Below are 22,763 nucleotides of genomic sequence, written 5' to 3'. Positions count from 1 at the left end.
TACTGTTGGGGTTAGGGAACGCAAAAACATGTCATTATGATTAGGGACCTATCATGTAAAACCATCATAGAGGGGGCCTCAAGTCTAAACAAATTAAATGTGTAGTACTTTCTTACACATGCCCCACACATTCGAGCGTGAGTCCACCAGACGGCTCGCACACCCCCGAGCCCATTATATTCGCCCTAGTTGGTTTTAGCTGAACACCTGGAGGCACAACAAACCTTCAAATATCATGCGAGACATGATGATCATCATCATCATCATCATAGTGTATGTGTCCGTACTCATCTCATAAAATGGGGAGTAACTTGATGTAAATGAATATACAATATGCATGAGATCCCTATAGTTCATCTTAAATCATTCATGTGACACAACCCACATATCCTTCACATATTACTCTAGGTAACATGCATGCATAAACCTTCATACATTCATCATTCATAACATTATCTAGGGATTGTGTATCAGAAAACTCTTCATCATAATGCAACGTGGCATTTCGCACATGCACGTCATCATAACATGAGATGTCATCATATTATGTCATATCATCATTATACATCGTATGTCATCGTGTCATAGTACATCATTATCCAGCATATCATCATATCATCATAGCATCAAGACATCATCGCAACACATCATCATAGCATATCAAACCACATCATCATAGTATCATCATAACACATCATAATATTACATAAACAAATATGACACATGAGAGGGTCACTAAGCACGTGTCATCGTACATAAGACATGTCTTCCAACCGAGCCGATAATAAGGCCATTTACTTGGTTGGCCTAGGCCGGAGTTACTAATTTTCTTGATACTATCCTGTATTTGCTCTTCGGGTCCAATCCGACCTCAAATCCATCATCTTTGTCCCTTTTTGAGTTGGTGGAGATGCATTCAAACATCATCCAATGATCAAACTTTACTTCACCAAACAAAGTTCCACCATCATCAGCCACCCAACCCAATGAACAGACCATCAACTTTACCATCAACTTTACTAGACATTGGAAACTTCATCCATCAATCAAAGCCTTGTAATATCGGCAAAACCCAACTTCCTCCCCTTTCTAGAAAACTTTTCTCCAATTTCCGTCCTCTAATACCTCCAATGGTTAAAAAATATTAAAATATTATCGTTCTATTATAGCTACAGTTATAGTGTCGAGATATTGTTTGTAGCATCGCAACACTACAAATGGAACTACTAACTATGCTTATAACGTCTTAATGCTAAACCTATTGTTCATATGGTTGCCTATAAGGGAGCATTGCGACACCGCTCCCTCGGGTCCTTGAGCTTTATTTTCTCCCTTGTTTGATTTATTTCAATTATTTTATCTAATTGAACTTATATTTTTCGAATTCTTTTAGTTATTCTATTTTGCTCCGAACGCTCGTGTGGAAAAATAAATAAAAAGGGGCACGAAAATGAACCATCTTAGTTACTCTATTTGTCGCCACTAATATAAACTATCCCCATTAGTTTATCTTGAATTTATACTTTTCTAGTATACATATTTTTCATTTAAGGCAACTATTTCTCACCTAAGGTAGACATGGTTTTCAAAAGCATATTATTTTAATTATTTTATCCATAATATGTAATACTCGAGTCCCAAATACGAGCAAACTTTCCTAACTTTTCTTTTAAAATTCTAAATTGAGGAATTTTCCGACGGTCGTCACAACACACACCTGCAAGAGAGGAACCACGAGTAATAGAGAGAGATCGAACAGTCGTCGTAGTTTTCCGACGAACGCAAACCGGCAAAGAGAAACCAAACCCCACCTCTTGTTTTAAGACACCCAACAAACCACGAATAGTTCCCAAACATTCCCCACGTACCACTACTCGTCATAAGCTCACATGCAAGAAAAAGGAAAGGTGGAATATAGAAAGAAAATGATGGAATACGAACGGTTTACCCGTCGGACATAAACGCCGGTGAGACGAAAACATTCTTCCTTCAAGTGTATAAAGGTAGTGCAATACCACGAAAGAGAGGACTAACGAGCCATGGAACACCTTGATGCACATGGGCATGAACACCTAAATGGTGTCATAGCTTTGTCAGTCAAAATGATGAATTGATTTTTGGTATAACTTTCTATGCTCAGGTTCGAACCTTATTTGATACCGAGGGAGAAAGAAGGGCAATTTTTTTAAATAGTTTTATGCATATAATAGTCATGACATGCACGACATGCACGTGGAAGCGATCTTATTATAAACAGAAAAAAGTAGATCATTAGAGTTGGTATTAGTGCTCTTGGCTTATAGATTTTCTAGGTTAACTTACAATGTAAGCTTAGTGTAACGACCCTATACTAACCTATGCACGTGTCATGGTCTCTGATTATGTACTAGGCTAATGTCACGACCCTATACTAACCTATGCACGTGTCATGGTCTCTGATTGTGTACTAGCCTATAACGTGAGAGAGTGTTGTGAGGTCCTTTGTATTTCCCTAACTTATTTTGTAGCAAAGTTTCACAAATAGATTCGAGGTCGAATCCTCTTAAATAAGTGGAGAATGATATGAACCAAGAGACATCAATCTTACAATATACCTCAATGAAGATGTGAAGAAAATGCTATTGAAATTATCAAAAGATTTTTCAATTCATGCCACATTGAATAAGAGTGAACCTTCAATTGTTATAAATTTTGGGTGGATTGAGTTATTGTATTTCATTAATATATTTTAAGACTTTTTATTTATTTCAAAGTTAAAGTACGTGGCTAATTATAGTCTGGCTAATTATGGTCATAAAATATAAATGTTACAAAATGTTCCAGAGTTTCATTTTGAGACCATATAAAGTCATTATGTTGTATTTGTAAGGAGATTTGAAAAATAGAGTAAAAGAAGCATTTGATGACCAAGTTTCTTTACAATTCTATATAGCTTAGGTTGCATGTAGAATCATTCAAGCTCACATGATCAATCTTACTTGTGGAGTGATTCGAATCTCAAATAAGTGTTCTTGCGTTAAGATATTTGATTAAGAAGAATCATTCAAGCTAGACATGATCGATCTTGCTTGTGGAGTGATTCGAATCTCAAACAAGTGTTTTTGATATTCGATCAACAAGGTAATCCAAATCTTACTTCTCTTGTAGTGATTGTTGTGCGCCAAAATGCTACAACCACAAAACTATGATACCAATTGTTATATCAATAACGGAAGCAAGATCGAATGTACTTAAAATACCAACGAACGAAATTTAAACAAAGAGACAAAAAGATTTACGTGGTTCGGAAAGAAGAAATTCCCTTATATCCACGGGCAGCAACCAATCACTAATAATCAAAGTGTTTACAAGTGAATACCTCACTCTCACACTACAAAGTATCTCACCAAAATGTCACTCAAGAAATACAATGTGACACACAAACTCAACCAAATTCCGGTAACCTCAACCTCCTAAACAAACCCTTGAGGTAGGGATAATTAAGGTAGAATCTTAATAAAAAACAGTTATATACTAAATGAGGACTAATAACCAAAATAAATAAGAATATTAATTAAAATTGTTACAAAATTAATAACAAAATTAATATTCTTATTTAATCAAAATGATTATATATTGAAAGTGAGTTAATAACTAAATTAAATAAAAAACTTATGACAATTTACAACCATCTCAACTTGCAAGTCATTTGGTTGCCACCATGTCTAGCCATATTTCGTATACCAAAAAGAATCTTCTTTTTCTGCATAAACCCATTTATAACCAATTTTCATTTTACCTTTGGGAAGTTGTACCAAATTCCAAGTTTGATTTATCTGCAATGACTCTATGTCCTAATTCATAACTGTAACGACTCTAAATTTCCACATATTCAGAGTCGTTACTAACGTCTCATGCTCATCTATAATGCGGAAATATAACTCTTATATAAATATCATTTATAACGTGAACTTCGAAAAATGCTTAAAACAACTTTCTCTGGAAAATACAGTCATGGTCTTACGTGTTTAAATACGAACTACTATAATTTAGAGAAAATAAAAACAAATAAAAGATAGTTTAAAACAATGAAATGCAAAACAACTTATTCTAACTGGAATTTAAATATGAGTCTACCCTGTGCACGTGCCACAGTCTCTGCTCGCGATGCCGCTGTCTTCAGTACAAGTGCGCTTTGCCTTTACCTGAAAAATGATGTGGCACACGACCTGAGTATTTCAAACAATACTCAATAAGTGGCCCCACTATAGGAGACCATGCAAATGCAAACACATGTAATCATGATTTAGGGACCTATCTCTAAATATCATAAGGATGATCTTCAGTCTCGGACAAATTGGATGTGTAGTACTTCCCTACACACGACTCACACATGTGAGTGTGAATCTCCAGGGGGCTCGCACACCCCCTGGACCCTCTGGTCAAACTAATCTGTAGCGACGTACGGAGGTCAACGGAACCTCATAGTGTCATGCACCTCATGAACACCCTCATCTATGCGCATTCGCACTCATCATCATACTGTGCACGTCCGCACTCATCATTTCTAGGGGAAGTAGCCCCATGCTTATGAACATACAATATGCATGAGGTCCCTCTAAATCCATCATAATGTCTCTTCTGACACAACCCTCTAGTCTTATCTCTTTGTTACTCTAGGTAACACTACTCGTGGATATTTATATTAATATCATTTTCATGCTCTTAGGGTTGGATATTATTATCATTTTTAATTGATTCTGACGTGATTTCTTGTAACACGATTGGATCAATGAAAAGGAGATCTGAAAAATGACTTACAGTAATAACAAAACAAGATCTCTCTCCAATTAAATCTCCGACAGTAAATCTTGTTGTTGGTATTTTTTTTTTTTTTTTTATAATTGTTGCAAGTATGAGTCCTGTATTCTGAATTTGGGATTTTGACGTAAGAGTTGGTTGAGGAGAGATAGTTGGGAGAGGAAGGAGGGGTTAGTGGAGAGTAGTTTAGGAAAAATTATTATTTGTATTATTTAATTATTATTATTGTTTTTTTACGGTTGTTACAATAGCATCTTGCGAGTATAAGCTACTGGGGCTCTGGAAACTCCATCAATCATGGAGAAAGCATATGCTATTGTATCATCAAACCTTGTAGGTTTTCAAATTTCCATTCGTGGCCTGTTCCTGGCGATGGACTCAGGTTTCTCCACTCTTTCATTTACGAGGCTTTGCTCCACCTGCTCTAACACATCAAAGTTATTATCTACCTGATCAATAGGTTCTTCAGTAGAAGCAACCATATCGGGAGAGAACACCACCTTCTCCAGTTGCTTCGATGCTTCGTCATTATTTTCAATCTTCTGCAAAGACGTTCCAGACTCATCCAATGTCACATCTTGACTATTGACAATCTTACTTGTTTCTGGACACCATAACCATTAGCCCTTCATGCCTTTGCTAAAGCCTATAAACTTGGCTTTTTTTGCTTTAGGGTCTAGCTTAGAGTCGGTAATATGATAACAAGCAGGACAACCAAACACATGCAAATTATCATAATCTCTAACAGGAGCACTCGACCATACCTCAAGCGGAGTTTTTCCAACATTTCTAGAAACAGGTAAACGAATCACCAAGTGAACGGCATAACAAAGAGTCTCAGCCCAAAATGCCTTACTCAATCCTGCTTGAGACAATATGCATCGAACCTTCTCTATCAATGTCTGGTTCATTCTCTTGGCAACTCCATTTTGTTGTGGCTTACCAAGAACAGTGAAGTATCGAACGATCCCTTCATCTCGACATACTTTAAGGAATGGATCATAAGTATATTCTCCACCGTTGTCTGATCTCAACTTTTTGATTTTCTTGTCTGTCTGATTCTCTACCATTTTCTTCCACTCCATGAAGATTCTGAGAACCTCATTTTTGTGCCTCATGGGATACATCCGAACTCTCCTCGAGTAGTCATTAATAAAGGTGACAAACCACATTTTTCCTCCCAATGAGATATTCTTCCTTGGACCCCATACATCAATGTGAACATAATAAGAAGCCCTTTGTTTGATGTATAGCAGTACCAAACTTCACATTTTTTTGTTTACCAGATATACAATGTTCACAAAAATCAATTTTACCAGTTGTGGCACCCTTAAGGACTCCTTGATTGTGGCACCCTTAAGGACTCCTTGGTTCACCAATGTCTGGAGCGCCTTCTCATCAGCCTGCTCAAGTCGTATGTGCCATAATTTCGATATGTCTTGTTCTTTCGAACTTGCCACAGCAGCATGCCCAATGATCGCGATTCCATTAAGGTAGTATATGCTACCTTTTCTAGTCCCTTTAATTGCCACCAAAGCTCCACAAGCTACTTTCAAATTCCCTCATTCCAAAATGATACGATAACCATTCGCATCCAGAACACCAAGGGAAATCAAAATTTTCTTCAAGTCAGAGACATACCTAACATCATTGAGTTTTCGTACAACCCCATCAAACATCTTGATTTGTACTGAGTCGATTCCATCATCATGTAAGTACTATCATTGATATGCTCCACGTGCTCAAGCAAAGTCTTCAAATAAATTAAAATATCATTAATATATACAACATGTTTTCCCATATATTTTCTGAAAACATTATATATTAAGCGCATAAATGTACTAGGAGCATTAGTTAACCCAAAAGGCATAATAAACCATTCATGTAATTCAAACTTAGTTTTGAGAGTTGTTTTTCATTCATCTCCTACATGCATTCTAATTTGATGATATTCAGATTTAAAAAAAAAAAAGTATAAATAGACATGAACCATGCAATTCATCAAGCATATCCTCTAGCCTAAATAGGAGGTCGAGATTTTACAGTGATTTTGTTGATGACTCTACAATCCACGCACATGCACCAAGTTTCAGCTTTCTTTGGCACCAATAAGTCTCGTATAGAACATGAAGTCAAACTTTCTTGTGTATAGCCCTTCTACATGAGCTCCTCCACTTGCCTTTAAATTTTTTTAGTCTCAATTGGATTGACTCTATAAGTTGGCTTATTAGGAATGACAGCACCCGAAATGAAGTCTATTTGATGTTCAGTATCTCTAATGGGAGGTAGTTCTTTAGGTACTTCATCAAGAAACATGTCATCAAATTCTTGTAGAAGAGATTGAAAAACACTAGACAAAGCCGAGTTGTTATAGTTAGAAACCAAAAATCCTTCCTTGTACACAAGTACAAAGATGATATTTAGTAAAAACATTGCCCTTCTCACCTCTCCCACTCTAGTCAAACAACTCTTTGTGATGTGTTACAAATAATAATCTCCCCTCATTCTTCTCGAATTCTTCAACTAACTAATATATCTCTCCTCCATTCCCTTTGTCTTGGTTCATAATTGTACAAACAATAGTTGTATATACTTAGAACCTAAAGCAGCTCTTCAAGAACACTCGTGTTTATCACACACAAAGGTAGGCTATTTGAGAAGTGACTAAATTATGATGTAGGCTAATATATGCATAAAGCAACTCGAAGAGCTGCTTTAGGTGTATATTTTCATACTCAACCTTTTAAAACTCTTTTTTTAAAATATAAAAGCAAGGGGCAATATGGGTATTATGAAGAAGATTGTTATCTTGGGCCTAGAAAGTTGGATTGTTGTGATAACAAAAATATTAAATTTATATTATTATTCACAAAAAAAAAAAATAATAAATATATATATATATAGACAAAATGTTTGAGAGGAAAAGAAAATTAGAAAGAAACAAAAAGAAATTAAAAAAGGATAAAATAAATATAATTATTAATTTGTGGTTGTAAATTTTATATTATTTTGATTTTTGGGCAAGTAATCGGACTAACACTCTCCTGCTCTGATTTCAACCTCCATTGATGAGCTTCTACCCATCATCTCCATTTGTTGAGTAAGCTCCCCTGTTTTCCCCTGTTTTCTTGCATTGCCTTTCTTCATTCATATCTATTCAGCTGACTTCTCTGTTNAGTAAAGTCTCCCTCACTCATTTTGGTCCCACAAAACTTTTTTTTTTTTTTTTTTTTTCTTTCATTCGTTGCTTTTGATTTCAAATCACTCAAAATTGTTCGCTCCTCCTTTGTTGCTGCTTGTTTTTCTCGTCCATACAACACTTTGTGCTTTATCTCAACATTGTTCTTCTGTCTTCTTGGATTCTATTTCATGGTATGCTCCTCATTGTGAACCAAACACCCTTTGGTGTGGAAACCTCTCCCTAGCATACACGTTCTAAAAATCTTGAGGGGAGGTCCGAAAGAGAAAGTCCATAGAGGACAATATCTGCTATCCACCTTTCCCTTGCTCAACTCCAAATCTTCCAAGACCTTACCATCTTGGAGGTTCTTCAAAGTTTGTTATCCTCGCAACGAGTTATGAATGTTCTAGCCAGCGTGCATACATGTAGACTAATTCAATGGGGCAACCATATGAGTCTACTACATTTGATTGTCGAGATAACTTGTAGCCATGCTTGAACTCATTCGTTTTCTAAGTTTTTTACTATTTGTATGGGATTTTGTTGATCTCTTGACCTCTAGGCAAACCTATGGTGATTTTGTGGTAAGTTTTTTAGTATCTTTTTTGGTCTGGTTTCCCGCAGACCTCTTCTCTTATTAATCTAAAATTTATGCAGAACTGAACTTGAGTGAACACATGGAGGACAAGTGTGCAATCAAGACTGATGCCACTGAAGTAATATTTATTTCCATTGCTTCTTTTGCTTTAAACTTCATCTTCAACTCCCATTTCTACTTGATTTACTCCCGCTAGATTATCGTTCTTGTTTTCGTCTTGATGGATGGTTTTTGGGCTTCAGCTAATAGGCAATACCCCCATGGTGTATCTCAACAAAATTGTTGATGGCTGCTTTGCCAAGGTTGCTGCCAAACTAGAGTCAATGGAGCCTTGCTCGAGTGTCAAAGACCGGTAATAGATACTCCATTTATAACACGAATTCGTATTCTGTTTTCTTCTTATGTTAGCAACCCTTCTTTTGTTTTTTAATCTCTGTATTGCAGAATCGCGCTCAGTATGATACAAGACGCGGAGGATAAGGGCCTCATATCACCAGGGAAGGTAAAGAATGGTGTACCATGTGCAAATGTGGTTGCTCATTCAATTTTGAATCTTTGAGTTTGCAAATAATAGAGACCTGTGGAAATTGACTTTTTATATGTGAGCTAACAAACTCGAGATAGTTGAACAAGTTACTAACTTATATAGTAACTTTAGGAGAATTGTTAGTAGACTTAGTAGAACAAGTTACTAACTTAGGGAGTAATCAAGAGAATTATTAGCCGACTTAGTAGAATAAGTTACTAACTCATGGAGCAACTATAGGAGAATTGGTAGTAGTTGCCGAATTGTGGACCAAGTTTTGTGTTTTAACTTAGAAGATTGTTAGTAGTTCTTAACTTGAGAAGAAAGTTTAGAAAGTAAGTTACTGCTTTCTCGACTATAAACACTCATGAGAAGAATGTTTTTTTCACAACAACACAACAACAAAAGAGAATTGAAAAGCTAAGTGCTTAAGATTACTTTGTTCCAAAAGTTTTTTCTCCTCAAGTTTTTCCTTTGCCTCTTTTACTTGTTTCGACATATCTCAATCGTGGGTCAAATCCAATATTATATGTGGGTGGGTGAAAAGAGTGTACTTATCGAGACTACAGCGGGAAACACCGGCATTGGACTGGCATGGATTGCAGCAATCAAGGGCTACAGACTCATTCTCATAATGCCAGCTTTCTTCAGCATGGAGAGAAGAATTCTGCTACTCAGTTTTGGAGCCGAGTTGCATATCACCAACCCCGAAATGAGTGTTGATGCAGTTATAAAGATGGCTGAGGATCTTGAAAAATCCACACCCAATGGATATTTTCTGAGGCAGTTTGACAATCCTGCCAATGCAAAGGTACTTTTGTGATGGGATATAATCCATGTTTGCTCCTATATCACTCTTTGATCAGGATATTTTGTTTAAAATTTCATTAGATTCACTACGACACGACTGGGGTGGAGATATGGAAAGATTCAAATGGAAAAGTCGACGCGCTCGTGGCTGGGATTGGGACGGGGGGGACACTAACTGGTGCAGGGAAGTTCCTTAAGGAGCAGAACCCAAAAATCAAGGTTGGTTTAAATAATTGTGACATCCCACATTGGTTGGGAGGAGAAGGAAACACCCTTTATAATAAGAGTGTGGAAACCTTTCCCTAGCAAACGCGTTTTAAAGCGTCGAGGGGAAGCCCGAAAGGGAAAGCCCAAAGAGGACAATATCTGCTAACGGTGAGCCTGAGCCGTTATAGTTTAGGATGTCATTTGAGATAGAAAAGTTTTTAAGCAAAACGCGTTTTTCATAAATATTTTTGCTTTTGTAGTTATTTGTATGGAAAAAACTCAAAAAGTGTTTGAAATGTAGGTATATGGAATAGAACCAGTTGAAAGTGCAGTGTTGAGTGGAGGACAACCCGGTGAGTTTATTGCTACATGCCTTCCATATCCTTTTTCTTCACTCCTTTAAACTTGCAAAGAAAGTTTCATGGTACATAAAATGCTTCCAAATAGATATCATCACTAGCTCGATAGGGTCAAGCCCAATAATTGTATAAGCTCATGTATATTTATTTTTAGCAAAATGATCTAGATATTTTAGGAATAGATTGCCTAGCCTCCAATATAAATACCCCTTCACCGTACCTAGGTTTTCATCTCAAGAAAAGAAAGCATAGGGTGCTGCAGTAGTTTTTAAGTGTCTTGTAATCTCTTCTCGAGTGGTGTTAATAAAAAGTGGGAGTGTTTCCCGCACAGAATTGTGTTGAACACAAGAAACTTCTCCGATTGTATTAATCGATCGTTTTTACACCAATAAAAGCCTACAAAATTGTGAAGACATTCCTTTGTCTTGAAATATCCTTGCATTTTCTTCATTCCATAGAACCCATGAAGGCTCTGTTGAAGTGGAGCCACATAGTGTTCTTTTCCTTCTTGAAAGGATGGTCATTTTGGATTAAAGACTGCCACTCAGTAACATTGTTTAGGATAACCAATGCCTCCAGACGGCAAAGACAATCGAGGTTTTGAACTATGGTGTTTCTGTTGAGGATTGTTGGGAGAGAAGTCCCACACTGGCTAATTTAGGGAATGATCCTAAGTTTTATAAGGAATACATCTCCGTTGGTATGAGGCCGTTTGGGAAGCCCAAAGCAAAGCCACGAGAGCTTGTACTCAAAGTGGACAATATCATACCATTATGGAGATCCGTGATTCCTAACAGTCTCATGCAGTGACTTAACCTAGAACTTTGGATGGTTAGGGATATAACATGTTATAATAGTAGATCTCGAGTTCAAATTCGTGTTGTGTTATTATCACAATCATGTAGTGACTTGATTGGCCTCGTCAAGTGCTGACCGTTGACATGTTTTGGCACTGAAGGTCAGCATATCATACAAGGAATTGGTGCTGGTTTCATCCCATCGATTCTCGACATCAAATTGATCGACGAGGTTATTCAGGTAAGTCTCAGAACAAACTTAGGAGCCTGTTGCTACTCATTTTCATCCATTGGAGTTTCTATACATTTTGTAATCCGAATCTTCATGTCTACTATTTATGTTTGTATGTTTGTGTAAGATATCAAGTGAGGAAGCCATTGAAACTGCAAAGCTACTTGCTTCAAAAGAAGGCCTTTTGGTATTCTAATCTTTCTTGAAACTATTTTTACTTCACAAATGCTCATTTCTGCCAAAGGTGACTACATTATTCCCTTTATAGGTCGGCTTTTCGTCCGGTGCTGCTGCAGCTGCTGCAATCAAGATCGCAAAGCGACCCGAAAATGAAGGAAAACTGATTGTTGTAAGTCTATGTTACCATCTTCCTATTAACATTCATTCTCAGTTTGAAAGTTGAATCTTGGTAGGTCTCCCTTCACTTTGAGATCACACACACTTTAAATATTTGTAACTCTATCTTTACTTGAATCAATCTTGAAATAGTCCTTTAATGTTTTCACTGGTAGGTGATCTTTCCGAGCTTCGGCGAGCGGTATCTATCGACTTCACTCTTTGACTCAGCTAGGCAGGAGGCAGTAAACATGACATACAGTTAAGCAAACAAAGAGATCAGGAAACTATTTATTAATTTGCTTAGAAAGTAGAATAAGTTAAGAAAAGTGGACAATGTTGTGTACATTTTCATGGTTTGTTCATACATGACACAGGAAAGAACAAAATGCTATTCGAGGTTATTGAGAGGCGTATGTCCAAAAGCCTACTATTTGATCGAGTGATCGTTAGTTCGTTACTTATTTACTCGGGAGAAGCCATAAAGAGTTGTATTTTGAGACGAAATTCATTCCGAAACAGTTGATTCGTTTTTTTTTTCTTGGCCAATTTTTAGTAGTATTGATTCATCTTGTCTGTTGTTGTTGCTGCTTTTGAAGGTTTCTCTAGAGTTGAACTTTGGATTTATTGGCCTCCCCAAGTGCTGATTGGTACGGGATGAATTGCTGGATGAGGTTATTTAGAAACCCTTGCCATTTCCACTAGGTTGGGGCACCTGTCACACTATCCTAACTGGGTTGTGCCTAGCTCGTGGTATAAGTACGGAAGTGAAATTTCGACCGCATGGGTATTAGAGTGGAAAGGGTAGTAGAGAGTCTAGTGCCATTATTTATATGGTTTATAGTGTGGAGAGCTACTTTAGTCATTCTTGAATGTCATGGAAGTCTATTAGGTTTTTAGCGGCGTTTAGGTGATTTAAATCTTGTCTCTCATTTTCAGGACATTGAGGACTAACTCCTTGACTTAATCCATTCTTTGAATGCACACAAGTTTAGGTTTTTGACCACCGCTCACGATTCTAAGGTATAGGGTCTATTGAAAATGTACTAACTTAGGTCAACGTGTAAACTACTCCAACTATAATGCCCTAAACTTAACTTGGTTCACTCGTGCATGCTTTGTTTAGAAAATTTTCCTATTGATCACCTAAAGCATGAAACACATATTCTAGCATCACCTTGGTCATTTCTAGGGTTGAGGAGGTCATTGGAATTTCTAGAGAGGGTAGGTGACTTAGTGTAGACCTTTGACAATAAGGTACTTTGATACGACTTCTTGAGTCTTTTTTAGTTTGGGAGCATTAGCGTCTACACCCTCCGATCGCCACTCACGATCCTAAAGTGTCAGCCTACTAGAGGTGTCTTGATCTAGGTCATCGTCTAACCAACCTAACTCTAGTCCCTTCGCTTTAGCTCTGTGCAGATAAACTCACTCTACAGGGAGAACTCACAATCGATCACTTAGAACTACGTAAACTATATCATGTAAACATACAAGCCCAATAAAGAGATAACGTCCATCAATCACCCAGAGCACATATAGTAATCACATTTAGCTATCATTTGATATTAATGGTATTTAAAAAAATAGTGTATCTTTAACTTAAAATTTAAAAGTTTTGGCACATTATTAGTAATATATTTATTAATGAATGTAAAATAAATTAAAATTAAATTAGTTAAAATTATTTTAATGGTTGAAACTACGAGAATTAAATATAAATATTATTTATTTATATGAAATTTCGGATAACATTTCTCCAATATTAAACGCAATTATATGATTCTCTGACATTTTATTCTTAATTATTCTATTTTAAGAACTTTCGATAATCTCAGAGTGTAGTCCTTCTCTATATACTTCTAAAATTTTAGTCAGGATCGTAATGCTTCATCCAAACTGTGACTCCATACTTTTAAATCACCTCATAACTTTCATACTTATAGTTGTATTTTTAAAAAATTTCAATTCGTATCAAGGCAGGAAAGTTTTTTACATCTCACTACTTCCAAAACTCAGCTACCATTAAAAGCACTTATATTATTCTCCAATCAATTCAAGTATACAACGTTTTCAACTTTTATGGTCTTAACTCAATTTTTTTTCTAAGTGGTAAGATAAAATCTCTTTTTTTTTTTTTTTGTTTTGTTTTGTTCATACCAATACTTTACGTTGGTATATTTATTTCCATCTCTATGGTCATAACACGTAATTTATCTATGTTCAAGACGTTTAACGGAAACATATGACTTTCCTTAGCAAAATCATTTTCACGCATACACTAACATTTAGTAGCTTACTAAAACTATAGCTCCCCATTCACAATATCAACCTCACTAAATCTAAACATCATAAATATATCAATTTACATTCACATTCCATCCAAGATAAAACATAACATATCCTACATTATACTTGTAACGACCTGAAATTTTCTACTTAATTTAAGATCGCTACTGTATACATATGATATCCTAAACATTGAATGCGGAAGACTTCATTTAAATTCCATAAAACATAACCTTTATCTTAAAACACAACCATAGACTTACGTGTTTCAAAAATATCTTTAGAACGACACAACAAAAGGCTAAATAAAATAAATAAGCGTTTAAGTTAAAAAAAACATCCTATTCTAACCTAAGTCTAAGAAAATAAATACCACTACCCTATGCATGTGTCGTGGTCTCGAGTTGCGATGCCGTCGTCAGCCGTACGGGAACACCTTGCCTTAACTTGAAAAATGTAGTAGCACGTGGCTTGAGTAGTTTAAGAAATACTCAGTAAGTGACCCACTATTGGGGGTTAAATGCAAGAACATGTGAATGCAATGACGGGACCTATCATATCAGTCTCTTTTCCTAAGACATTATCCTATTGGACAGCTTGGATGTGTACCATACACTCTACACACAGCCCATACGTGTGAGTATGAGCTCACTAGACAGTTCGTACACTGCTGGGACCCTTTTCTTGTCGGGCGAGCCTGCTCTAGAAGCTCCTTATGCGGGAAACCCATTAGAATTAGTAATCGTCATGGCAGCATTATGTAAAACATAATGATACTTCACTCGCCTAGTGGTGTATGTGTCCGTACCCTCGTGATGAAATAGGGATATCTCCCAATGCATGAGCACACATGCATGAGGTCTCAATATTTTTCTGTTTTCATCATTATTAAATATAACCCCTCAGCGTTCTGTACATATCATATCATTTCACATATCGCTTATCATTCATATCATATCATTTCTCATTTTTCCTGTTCTCATATCATACATAAATCTAACGGAGTTATATTTCATGCTGTATACATACAATTTAATGGACATAACATAACGTTCCATGCTTTTAACATAACATCTCCTCATATACATCTCATACCACAACATATCGCATCACAATATATCATATCATGAACATGTCAATTTATCACATATCTCCATAACATATTTCATATCACTTTCATATCATATCACAATATATATATATATATATATATCTCTGACATTCACATGTCGTATTATATCGTAAACACTTCGTGGTCATGTCGTTCCTAATTTAACATAGCCTTAATGTTCTTATACATATCACAATCATATCGTTATATGAACATACTTTAGTCATATTGTTACAGGGACGTATCTTAATGCTTTCATTCTATCAATCTATCATAATCATATCCTTTCTACCCATAACTTAATCATATTCTTTTATTAATTTATCGTGACCATATTGTTTTTATCAATCTCTCATATTTATAGCATTATGATACGTAACCTAACCTTAACATTCCATGAACATATCTTACTCCTATTGTTACATTACGTTTAGTGCATCCTTCTCGAATCCTATCTCAAAAATTTCATTGAACACATCATGCCGTAAGTATTATCATACAATTCACATATTTTAACATATACACAACATATCATAAACATATTGATCCACAACCAATTCACACATATCAATACATATGACACGTGTAGAACCACATGGCACATGTAACATCAAATTTAACCATGCCGATAGTATGACCACTTACTTGATTAACTTAGGTTGGTGTCACAAATTTGTCTTTAATAAAAATTCGATTTTTGTCCTCGGTATCTAAGTCAATCTATGTGAACCCATGACATCAATTTCAAGTTCAATTCTCTATATTTTATAATGCTCCAGTATTAGACGTCATGCCAGCATCAAAGACTTTGTCTTGGAATATATATATATATATATAATTTAAATCTCTAAATCTTCTTAATTGCAACAAGAATTGAAGGTGTAAGAATAATAGAGAAAGAAGATCTGGACCAGTAAAATTGAAGGTGTAATAATTATGGTTAAATCTACATGAACGGAAGGTCATGTTTTTTTTTCTCTCTAAGAGAAGGTGTTGAGGAGAGATTTTGGGAAGAGACGTGAGAGATTGGTGGAGGGAGGAATCAGTTACCATTTTTTTTTAATTATTATTATTTATTTATTATTATCTTATTTTTATTTTTAATTTTATTTTTAGGTTTGCTACATAATTATTACAATATGATATTTAATTAATTTTAGTTTATTATTATCAATTTGAATTTGAATTAATTAATTATTCCTTAAATAATCAAAATAATTGATTATTAATAGTAAATAAGTAATTAGCTAAAGTAAACTAACTGAACATAATTAACTAAATACACTTGTATTTGTGGAAATGAATTAAATATATATCTAAATAGATTATTATTGATTTATCTTAATGAAATAATTAATTATATTTAAAATAAAATTAAAAAAAATAAAATTAAAAAATCAAGAAAGGCTAAACAAACCATGTTTTTTAGTAAATTAAATTGAAGAAATTAAATTTTAATAATTATGTTGAAATAAATAAATTTAATAAATATAGGTGTAAAATTGGTACCCTCGATTCCGTCGTCAAAGTGTTCTTATTATTTATTTGATTTTCGCATTCAAAAAAAAAAAAAAAATATATATATATATATTGTATTTGTTAAATAGTTCCTGACCGTTTCGACAGCTAAATATACAAAACATTTGGATCCTTCTCGATTTCGTTCCGATCTCATCCCGTTTCGATTTTCGATAAGCAAACTGCCAACTGAATTTGCGAATGGATTGAATGTGGTAAGATTTGTGAAGGAGATCGCGACATTGATCGTTTGTTTCTCTTGCGGAGCACAATGACGCGTAAGAATGGCGGCCTAGCCACTGAAATCCACCAAATACTCTCCTCCTCGGATTTCAACTTCCATTGGTGAGCTACCTTACCTCATTCGTTGACTAACCAAGCCGCGCTACCCCATTTTCCGTAGATTATTAATATTTTATGCACTAACGTAACCTTTTCCTTCTTTTCTTGCAGTGGGTTTGTTGATTGAGATCAAATTCATTGACTGATCTTCCCTTGTTCCGTTTTGAGGGTGCTGCTTTGTTCTTGTTTAGCTTTCATTTTCATTTTCATTTTCATTTCTCTGTTTCTTCGTATGATTTATTCTTGATCTTCAATTATGATGTGCTTTGAGATTGTGGTTTCAGTTTCTTTTCTCGTTAATTGCTTGATTTCGAATCACTGGTGGGTCGAGATTGTATTATCTTGTCTCCTTTGTTGCTGCTTGTATTTTCTATGCACCATTTGGGAAGTCTTAGCCTTAGCCCAAAGCCTATCTTCATTAATTGTTGGAAAGCTCTGACCTGCTCCAATGTTAACTTCAGATACTCCAAGTCCTTACTGTCTTAATTTTATGTATTGAGTTTTGAGTGTCCAAGCTAGCTTGCAGGCTTATCGACTATTCTAACGGGACAATCATCTGATCCTATTACATTTGATTGAACTTAAGACTCTTATTGACCACTAAGCCAACTCAGTTTTTTTAGTTATATTAACCATACGAGAAATTTGTAGCTAGCAAGTCTTACTTCTATGTGATTTTGTGTCCTTTCTTTTGTTCTGTTTTTCTCCCTTTTCTTTTCCCTCGTTCACTTATTGTTTATGCAGAAACGAACTTAACTGAACTCATGGAGGACAAGTGTGCAATCAAGACTGATGCCACTGAGGTAATATTTATTTACTTGGCTGCTTATCTTTTCTCTTTTCCTTTTCTTGATGGATGGTTTCTTGGCCTGCAGCTAATAGGCAATACCCCTATGGTCTATCTCAACAAAATTGTCGATGGCTGCTTTGCCAAGATTGCTGCTAAACTAGAGTCAATGGAGCCTTGTTCGAGTGTCAAAGACCGGTAAATAGATACTCCATTAATAAAGTGAATTCATTAATATAAAATCTCTGTTTTGATAGTTCAAAATGGTGAATTTTTATGTTTTCTTGTTAAATCTCTGAATTGCAGGATANCGTAGATTATTAATATTTTATGCACTAACGTAACCTTTTCCTTCTTTTCTTGCAGTGGGTTTGTTGATTGAGATCAAATTCATTGACTGATCTTCCCTTGTTCCGTTTTGAGGGTGCTGCTTTGTTCTTGTTTAGCTTTCATTTTCATTTTCATTTTCATTTCTCTGTTTCTTCGTATGATTTATTCTTGATCTTCAATTATGATGTGCTTTGAGATTGTGGTTTCAGTTTCTTTTCTCGTTAATTGCTTGATTTCGAATCACTGGTGGGTCGAGATTGTATTATCTTGTCTCCTTTGTTGCTGCTTGTATTTTCTATGCACCATTTGGGAAGTCTTAGCCTTAGCCCAAAGCCTATCTTCATTAATTGTTGGAAAGCTCTGACCTGCTCCAATGTTAACTTCAGATACTCCAAGTCCTTACTGTCTTAATTTTATGTATTGAGTTTTGAGTGTCCAAGCTAGCTTGCAGGCTTATCGACTATTCTAACGGGACAATCATCTGATCCTATTACATTTGATTGAACTTAAGACTCTTATTGACCACTAAGCCAACTCAGTTTTTTTAGTTATATTAACCATACGAGAAATTTGTAGCTAGCAAGTCTTACTTCTATGTGATTTTGTGTCCTTTCTTTTGTTCTGTTTTTCTCCCTTTTCTTTTCCCTCGTTCACTTATTGTTTATGCAGAAACGAACTTAACTGAACTCATGGAGGACAAGTGTGCAATCAAGACTGATGCCACTGAGGTAATATTTATTTACTTGGCTGCTTATCTTTTCTCTTTTCCTTTTCTTGATGGATGGTTTCTTGGCCTGCAGCTAATAGGCAATACCCCTATGGTCTATCTCAACAAAATTGTCGATGGCTGCTTTGCCAAGATTGCTGCTAAACTAGAGTCAATGGAGCCTTGTTCGAGTGTCAAAGACCGGTAAATAGATACTCCATTAATAAAGTGAATTCATTAATATAAAATCTCTGTTTTGATAGTTCAAAATGGTGATTTTTTTATGTTTTCTTGTTAAATCTCTGAATTGCAGGATCGCGCTCAGTATGATACAAGATGCAGAGGATAAGGGCCTTATAACACCAGGGAAGGTAAATAATAATGTGCCATGAGTAAATGTTATACTCATTCAATTCTTAATCTTTCTGTGAGATCCCATATCGGTTGGGAGGAGAACAAAACAATCTTTATAAGGGTGTGGAAACCTCTCCCTAGCAGACGCGTTTTAAAGCCTTAAGGAGAAGTCCGAAAGGGAAAGTCCAAAGAAGACAATATCTGCTAGCGGTGGGCTTGGGCCGTTACAAATGGTACTAGAGCCAGAAAACGGGCAATGTGCCAGTGAGGAGGCTGAGCTCCGAAGGGGGTGGACACGAGTCCATGTGCCAGCAAGGACGCTAGCCCAGAAGGGGGGTGGATTTGGTGGGAGTCCCACATCGGTTGGAGAAAGGAATGAGTGTTAGCAAGGACGTTGGGCCTCGAAGGGGGGTGGATTGTGAGATCCTACATCGGTTGGGGAGGAGAACGAAACATTCTTTATAAGGGTGTGGAAACCTCTCCTAGAACGGAATACCCTTTATAAGGGTGTGGAAACCTCTCCCGAGTAGACGCGTTTTAAAGCCTTGAGGGGAAGCCCAAAAGGGAAAGCTTAAAGATGACAATATCTGTTAGCGGTGGGCTTGAGCCATTACACTTTCAATCTGCAAGTAACAGTAGGCACCAAAATGCCATACATATTTTGTATCTATATAGAAAGAAAGTCATACATATTTACGTGAGATCTTGTACGTTTTTTGAAGTTTAAATTTTTTATATCAATTTCATTCTTTATTGTTTTATCATTTGCCAATACATGAATATTTGTGTTTAACAATTATTTTCTTAGTATATTATCAAACTTCCATGTAACTTTATTATATTTGCTTTTGGTAACAAATATATGTAAGGCTTTTTAAATTTTGAATTAACTTATCAAATTTATTTTTCAACCTTTTCATATCTCTAAGTTTACCTACTTTCAAAAGCTTGAGATTATGGGTACTGACTTTTTGTTTGTTTGTGGGGTCAAAGAGTGTTCTCATTGAGGCCACAGCAGGAAACACCGGCATTGGACTGGCATGGATTGCAGCAATCAAGGGGTACAGACTTATTCTCGTAATGCCAGCTTTTTTCAGCATGGAGAGAAGAATTCTGCTACTTGCTTTTGGAGCCGAGTTGCATGTCACCAACCCAGAAATGAGTGGTGATGCAATTCTAAAGATTGCTGAAGATCTTGAAAAATCCACTCCCAATGGATATTTTCTGAGGCAATTTGACAATCCTGCCAATACAATGGTAATTTTCTGATGGGATATATCCTTTGATTATAGCCCATGTTTGCACCTGTATCAGTCTTTGATCTGTCGAAAAGATAATTCATTAATTTTTTTAAAAATTTCATTAGATTCACTACGAAGCAACCGGGGTCGAGATATGGAAAGATTCAAATGGAAAAGTCGACGCGCTCGTGGCTGGGATTGGGACGGGGGGGACACTAACTGGTGCAGGGAAGTTCCTTAAGGAGCAGAACCCAAAAATCAAGGTTGGTTTAAATAGTTTGGGATGTCCTTTGAAATAGGAGAGTTTTTAAGCAAAACGCAGTTTTCATGAAAGAAGCAGTCCTTTAAATTGCTTTTATAAATGGTTTTAAGGATGAGTTTGAGATGACCTCAGACGTACAAAAAGTTCCTTTAATACAGCTTTTATTCCATGAAAAGCACTTTTCTAAATTTTATAGTTATTCCTATGGNTTCTGTAGACTAGCCTACGAGGTAGGCTTGACATGTTCATGGTCCCACCGTCGATACCTCGTCATCGTTGGTAGGTTATAAATTATGTAGACTAGCCTACAAGGTAGACTTGACATGTTCATGGTCCCAATGTCGATGCTNATTGCTATATGCCTTTCCTATACTTTATTGGCCTCCTCAAGTGATGAACATTGTCATGTTCTTGCTTTGAAGGCCGCCATCTCATACAAGGGATTGGTGCTGGTATCATCCCTTCGATTCTGGACGTTGAATTGCTGGACGAGGTTATTCAAGTAAGTCAAAAAACCAACTTAATGGNAGGTAGGTTATAGATTCTGTAGACTAGCCTACGAGGTAGGCTTAACATGTTCATGGTCCCACCGTCGATGCCCCGTCATTGTCAGGTATGTCCAGCATAAGATAAGAAAAAAGAAATGTTAATGATTGCTTATGCTATGATCACTTACTATGATTAAATGTAACTTAACATGAAATTTTATTGTCCTGATTATATTATCGAGTGTAATATAATGATTGACCTAGTTGTATGTTTATTAATATGTTGTGTTGCCAAATTGTGGTGATATGTAATATGATGTGAACTGTGCAGCAAGTAGTAGACTTTCCTAGGCTGAAACGGATTGACAAATATCTGCAACTTTCTCTCTACTCGAACCAATGTTGAAGTGTTTTTACTGGCAGGTGATCTTTCCAAGCTTCGGCGAGCGGTATCTATCGACTTCACTCTTTGATGCAGCCAGGAAAGAGGCAGAAAACATAAAGTACCTCTGAAGAGACAAATAAATTAGGAAACTGCTTATTAATTTGCTGTCTAGACTTAATAGTAGATAAGTTGAGAACACAAACTTCCTGTTTGGAGACAAATCACTGGTAGAAAATGTAAATTAGATATGATATAATGAAGCATGATGTAGATTTGGTTAGAAATCACGAACCACTCCACATTGATATGGTATTGTCCTTTTTGAGTGTGTTCTTTATTTATAACAAAGTATACCGTAGAACTTTCCCTGAAGCTTATAGAGCTCTCAAACAGCATCCCCTTAATCGAGACTCGACTCCTTTCTTTGGAGTCCTCGAACAAAGTACGCTCTTTGTTCGATTCTTGAGTCACTTTTGACTACACTTTAGAGGCTCGTAACTTTTTTGTTCGACATTTGAGGATTTTATTGATATGACTAAAATAAGGGTATGACTTTGGTACCATATTAGAAATTACGAACCTCCTCAATGGTATGATATTGTCCACTTTAAGCATAATCTTGTCACATAACAAAGGAGATAGTGTTCCTTATAAACTCNTTTTTTTTTTTTTTTTTTTTTTTTTTTTTTTTTTTTTTTTTTTTTTTTTTTTTTTTTTTTTTTTTTTTTTTTTTTTTTTTTTTTTTTTTTGTTGTTGTTGTTGGAGGCATTTTAGCTTAAACTCTTCAGCCCTCCTCATTGATGATTTTTTCTTTTGTCTTGCTGTTTGGCCTTAAGCCTAAAAAGAGTTTGATTTGGTATCAGTAGACTAGCCTACTAGATAGGCTTGACATGCTCATAGTCCCACCTGTCGATGTCCCGTCACTTTTAGGTAGGTTATAGATTCTGTAGACTAGCCTACGAGGTAGGCTTGACATGTTCATGGTCCCACCGTCGATACCTCGTCATCGTTGGTAGGTTATAAATTATGTAGACTAGCCTACAAGGTAGACTTGACATGTTCATGGTCCCAATGTCGATGCTCCGTCACCGTCAGGTAGGTTAT

General features: G+C 35.9%; 1 protein-coding gene across 7 annotated transcripts; it reads left to right on the top strand.

The window, feature by feature from the left end:
• The first annotated feature begins 7,813 nt into the window (after positions 1 to 7,813).
• On the top strand, positions 7,814 to 21,988 carry LOC111779900 (cysteine synthase-like). 7 transcript variants are annotated; one of them, XM_023660092.1, is made up of 11 exons: positions 7,814 to 7,900; positions 8,639 to 8,697; positions 8,822 to 8,931; positions 9,024 to 9,081; positions 9,653 to 9,916; positions 9,997 to 10,134; positions 10,424 to 10,475; positions 11,440 to 11,519; positions 11,638 to 11,697; positions 11,779 to 11,859; positions 21,698 to 21,988. In XM_023660092.1, the coding sequence occupies exons 2-11, from the start codon at positions 8,659 to 8,661 to the stop codon at positions 21,785 to 21,787; spliced, it is 972 nt and encodes a 323-aa protein (XP_023515860.1). In that variant the 5' UTR covers positions 7,814 to 7,900; positions 8,639 to 8,658; the 3' UTR covers positions 21,788 to 21,988. The 7 variants fall into 7 exon arrangements, with proteins under 7 accessions (XP_023515860.1, XP_023515859.1, XP_023515865.1 ...); XM_023660091.1 differs by lacking the exon at positions 21,698 to 21,988 and adding an exon at positions 12,023 to 12,395; XM_023660093.1 differs by lacking the exons at positions 7,814 to 7,900; positions 21,698 to 21,988 and adding exons at positions 8,034 to 8,565; positions 12,023 to 12,395.
• Positions 21,989 to 22,763: the final 775 nt, after the last annotated feature.

Source organism: Cucurbita pepo, chromosome LG18 (genome assembly GCF_002806865.2).
Source record: "Cucurbita pepo subsp. pepo cultivar mu-cu-16 chromosome LG18, ASM280686v2, whole genome shotgun sequence".
In the NCBI taxonomy this organism is placed as follows: domain Eukaryota; kingdom Viridiplantae; phylum Streptophyta; class Magnoliopsida; order Cucurbitales; family Cucurbitaceae; genus Cucurbita; species Cucurbita pepo.
This window is presented reverse-complemented; position numbering and strand designations above follow the sequence as displayed.

Coding starts and splice junctions, on each gene's coding strand:
- LOC111779900 (XM_023660092.1), top strand. CDS start 8,659: ATGGAGGACAAGTGTGCAATCAAGACTGATGCCACTGAA. Junction 9,917..9,996: donor ACAATCCTGCCAATGCAAAG/GTACTTTTGTGA, acceptor AAATTTCATTAG/ATTCACTACGACACGACTGG. Junction 10,135..10,423: donor AGCAGAACCCAAAAATCAAG/GTTGGTTTAAAT, acceptor TTTGAAATGTAG/GTATATGGAATAGAACCAGT.